A 4,959-nucleotide genomic window follows, 5' to 3' on the forward strand; every position below is an offset into this window, starting at 1 on the left:
ATTTGTCTCTTCCATGACTTAGAGTGGAAGCGTAAGCAACGCAACCAAAAGACTTCATGTGAGCATAGGAAGGAAGTTTTCCTGTTAAAACCTCATATGGGGATTTATTGTTAAGGATTTCAGTGGAGAATTGATTGATTAAATGTGTTGCTGTTAAAACACAATCACCCCGAAACTGAACGGGAAGTTTAGATTGAAACATTAAAGCTCTCGATGTTTCAAGCAAATGTTTATGCTTTCGTTCAACAATACCATTTTGTTGAGGGACAGCAACACAAGTTGTCTGATGAATAACATGTTGAACTAGCCCATTCCCTAGTTCAAAAGCATTATCAGAACGAATGCATTTGACAGTGGTGCCAAATTGATTGCTAACCATTTCAATGAAAGATTGAATAATAGGAAAATCATTGCTTTTAGTTGAAAGCAAATGTGTCCAAGTGGTTCTACTATAATCATCCACAATGGTTAAAAAGTATCCGAAGCCATTATAAGTAGCTGTATGATAAGGCCCCCAAACATCAATATGAATTAGCTCAAAAATTTTGCTAGTAGATGTGGAGCTAATTGGAAATGGCAATTTATGTTGTCTTGCCTTAGGAAAAATATCACAGTCCTCAATAGATTTGAAAGACGAATTAGAAATGAAAGATACTTGCTTCAATTTGTAAACTGGCAAATGTCCTAGACGATTATGCCAAGTTTCAACAGTTACAACAGAGTTACAAGTCTTATTGAAAAGAAAAGAGCTATCAGCAAAGTTCTTAGTAGCTTTAAGAAGATAAAGACCATTGAGCATTTCACCAAGAACCAGATGGCTCTTCAGAAAAGGGGTCTGTAAAATACAGTTGCTTTAAGAGAAAAGAATAGTACCATCAGCATTAGAACATAATCTTGAAACAGAAAGAAGATTATTTCTAAAAATGGTACCAAAAGAACTTTGGACAAAGAAAGTTTATCAGTTAAAGGAGGAATCCCATACTGATGAACAGTAACACTGGTGTCATTAGGAAGAGTGATAAAAATTGGATTTTGTAGAAAGGAAACGCTTGAAAACAAATTTTGATCATGACACATATGATCATTTGCACCAGTGTCAATGATCCATTTCGAAGAAAATTTTGATGAATTGCAAGTCATTATACCTCGGAAAGAGTCATGATTGATGGTAGTAGCGTTGTTAGCAGCAAAAGTATTAGAAGTCCCAGGTTGGAGGTTGTTTTGCTGCAACAAAACCATCAAGTCGTGATACTGTTGCTGAGTGATTCCTTGCTGATCAGAATGTTTTTGATCACTTTTTCCTTGTTCTTCAGCAAGATTAGCAAACTTCTTTTCTTTGGCAAATTTATAGTCTTTTGGAAAACCAATCAACTTATAACACTTGCTCACCAAATGTCCATTCCTTTTACAGTGAGTACACACCAAGGTTCTTCTATTTTCTCCAGTTCCACCACTAGCTGGTCCTCCAGTATTAGCATGCATAGAAGCAGAGGATGCGGTGAAATCAGTGGTGGTGAATTTCTCTCTGTTTTTCATCTTGTATCAAGATCCCATAAGCACCATTGATAGAGGGAAGGGGCTACATCATCTATTTATTACTTCTGATCATGTCATAGCTTGGATTCGGTCTAACAAGAAACTGAATTAGCCTTTCATCTTCCTCTCTTTTGGCAAAAGCATGAACAGCCCCACATGAGAAGGAATGGAGTTTACAACATTCAATTCATCCCAATTGGATTTCATTTTAGCAAAATAAGTAGCAATGCCATTACTTCCCTAGGAGATTTGACAGAGATTCTTTTGAAGTTGATAAACAATAGCACCACTTGCTTGGCCATATCTAGAGTTAAGCTCATTCCAAAGACTTTGAGCCGTTTCTGCATACAAGACACTATCACGAATATCGTGATAGAGAGTTGAGAATCCAAGATATCACCATATCATTGCACCTTTGCCAGAGAGCAAGATGTGTTTGATTAGCTGGCATGAGGACGGTGTTATTAATGAACCCAAGTTTGTTCTTAGCGGAAAGAGCAGTAGACATTGCTCGTTTCCAGGCTCCATAACCATTCCCGTCAAAGAATTTTGAGACCAGAATGATGCCAGGGTGATCGGTTGGATGAAGGTAAAGGGGATTAGACGAAGCAATCGCGAGATTTTGAACGAAGGAAGTGTTAGGGACTTCCATTTAGGAGAACACAGAAAAACGAACTAAGAACAAGAAGGGAAGAACTTATGCGCTAAAGATGCCAGAAACGAAGACACTTATGCGCCGCATAACATATGCGGCGCATATGTTAGATATGAAAACATATGCGTTAGAAAGAAGAATAGACTTATGTGGCGCATATGTCTAAAACATATGCGCTGAAATAAAAAAGAGAAAATTTTGACATATTGAATTGGATCTTGTGGATGAATTGAGATGAATTTTGGTAGGGTTTGACACGGATGTATAAGAAACAGTTAGTGAAAGTTTGAAGGAATTTTGACGGAGAAACCCAGAGAAAATGACGAAAGAGATGAAAAAGAAAGTATTTATGGAAGAAACGCGATGAAAACCAGCTGAAAAGGAGAAATAAAACGAATATAATGATCAAAAGATCAAGAATCAAGAGAAAGCAGCCGATGAAGAAAGAAAAACCGGAGAAAAGATGAAAAACCAGTTTTAAAACGAAGAGCAGGTCTTAATAACCATGCTCTCATACCATGAAATGGTATAAAACCAATAATACGAAAGAAAACTGAAAAGAAGAAAAAAGAGAATTTTATTGCTCTAAAATCAAGATTACCTATAAATAAAAACAAAGTATATATATACAAACATATGCAACACATATGTTAGCTGCATAACATATGCGACGAACACAACATATGCGCTCACAATGTTTAACAAAAATCTTGAAGCATGTGTTACAGACAATTATTTATTATGTGTCATTTTTATTTAGAAGACAATAGTTGGAAAAAAAAAGAACCACATATATATGCTAGATTACAATAAATAAACTAGCATGTGCAAGATTCCTAGTAGTACAAAATTAGGCTTCTATATAAACATAAACATACAAACATATTTGTAAAGAAAGCTCAACCATTATTAACACATAGGTATGGCAGAGGTGGTGAAAAACAATTTGTAAAGAAAGCTCAACCATTATTGACACATAGGTATGACAGAGGTGGTGAAAAACAAGCAGGTGATATTCAAAGACTACGTCAATGGGTATCCAACTATATCCGACATGGTGGTAACTTCTGATGCCACCATCCGTTTGGAGCTGCCAGAGAATGATGACGGTCTCATTTTAGTTAAAAATCTCTATTTGTCATGCGATCCCTACATGAGGAATCGCATGACAAAGGCCATGGAAGGAAGCTATATTGACTCTTTCACTCCTGGTACGGTACGTATGGTTAGAATAGAAATTTAGATCGCGGGTTTCCTTGTTATATTTGAGGGATATATCTCGTATTGTGTTCTCAAGAAAACCATTATTTTTTGCAGCCTATAGTGGGGTATGGCGTGTCAAGAATCTTGGATTCTAGTCACCCAAACTTTAAGAAAGATGAGTTGGTATGGGGTCTTGTTAATTGGGAAGAATATAGCTTGATTAAAGATACTAGTTCCCTAATCAAGATTCAACATACTGATGTTCCATTATCCTACTATACAGGAATCCTAGGTAAGTTACTTCAATTTACTCAATTCTTTTTCAAATCTTAATTCATTCTTGTAATGGTTTAGGCATGCCAGGAATTACTGCTTACGTTGGTTTTCATAAGATATGTTCTCCAAAGAAAGGGGAGACTATGTTTGTATCCGCAGCATCCGGGGCTGTTGGTCAACTCGTTGGACAATTTGCAAAGCTTTTTGGTTGTTATGTCGTTGGAAGTGCTGGATCCAAAGAAAAGGTGAAATCAAGCATACTATTATCTATGTTTACTCTTCCTATCTTATTGTTTGTTAGATACAGATACAAGAAATACATTTAACACCAAAATACGATCATCTTTTCTTTGTTCAATTTCATTGCTTAGATGCAATTCTAATGTGGTTTAGTATACTTTTCCTCATTTCAAAAGGTTGATCTACTCAAGAACAAATTTGGGTTCGATGAGGCATTTAACTATAAAGAAGAGCAAGATCTTAATGCCGCTTTGAAAAAGTCAGGATTTCTACTATGTTATGTTAATATACCATTTGATGTAGCTACTTATAGTGTTAGACATTATTGATAAATAAATTTGTCTTTCAGGTATTTTCCAAATGGCATTGATATATACTTTGAGAATGTTGGGGGAAAGATGCTCGAAGAAGTACTACGTAACATGAGACTTAATGGTCGCATTGCGGTTTGTGGAATGATCTCGCAGTACAACCTTGACCAAACCGAAGGCATTCACAATCTCTTTTTGCTTGTCATGAAACGTATAAGAATGGAAGGGTTCCTTGTTTTTGATCACTATGATGAACATCCGAAGTTCTTAGAAATGATTTTGCCTCTAATTCATGATGGAAAAATAACTTATGTTGAGGATACGGCTGAAGGTCTCGAAAATGCTCCGGCTGTCCTGATCGGTTTGTTTAGTGGTATAAATGTCGGAAAACAAGTGGTGGCCATAGCCCACGAGTAAATAAGCAAAGCCGTCGTTAAGATACAATTTTGTTTTTGTCAATTGTCATTGTCAAGATTTAATGTTTTATGTTTACAATTATGTCTCAATCCAGCTTCATAATGATGAATTATGATGGTAATCAAATGAAAAATGGTTAATAATTTATATTACAGGATGCATGTTTGGTTAAAGTTTTCTTGTAGAAATTAATTACTTACCCTTTTATTTCTGGTTTGATTATTTTTTTGCAAAAATATTAAAACTATCACTTGTGTCTAGTGGTAGACTGGTAGGTAGAGATAAACAAAAATCGGTATGGTACCGATATCAATGTTTTAA

General features: G+C 35.7%; 1 protein-coding gene across 1 annotated transcript; it reads left to right on the forward strand.

Moving 5' to 3' along the window:
- The first annotated feature begins 3,158 nt into the window (after window positions 1-3,158).
- Window positions 3,159-4,638, forward strand: LOC143609418 (2-alkenal reductase (NADP(+)-dependent)-like). The gene is made up of 5 exons (XM_077084173.1): window positions 3,159-3,407; window positions 3,509-3,686; window positions 3,749-3,915; window positions 4,087-4,169; window positions 4,260-4,638. The coding sequence occupies exons 1-5, from the start codon at window positions 3,174-3,176 to the stop codon at window positions 4,636-4,638; spliced, it is 1,041 nt and encodes a 346-aa protein (XP_076940288.1). The 5' UTR covers window positions 3,159-3,173.
- The last annotated feature ends 321 nt before the right edge of the window (window positions 4,639-4,959 follow it).

Source organism: Bidens hawaiensis, unplaced genomic scaffold, assembly GCF_021521415.1.
Source record: "Bidens hawaiensis isolate Kalapana, Puna unplaced genomic scaffold, B.hawaiensis_p1.1 tig00419622_1, whole genome shotgun sequence".
NCBI lineage: Eukaryota > Viridiplantae > Streptophyta > Magnoliopsida > Asterales > Asteraceae > Bidens > Bidens hawaiensis.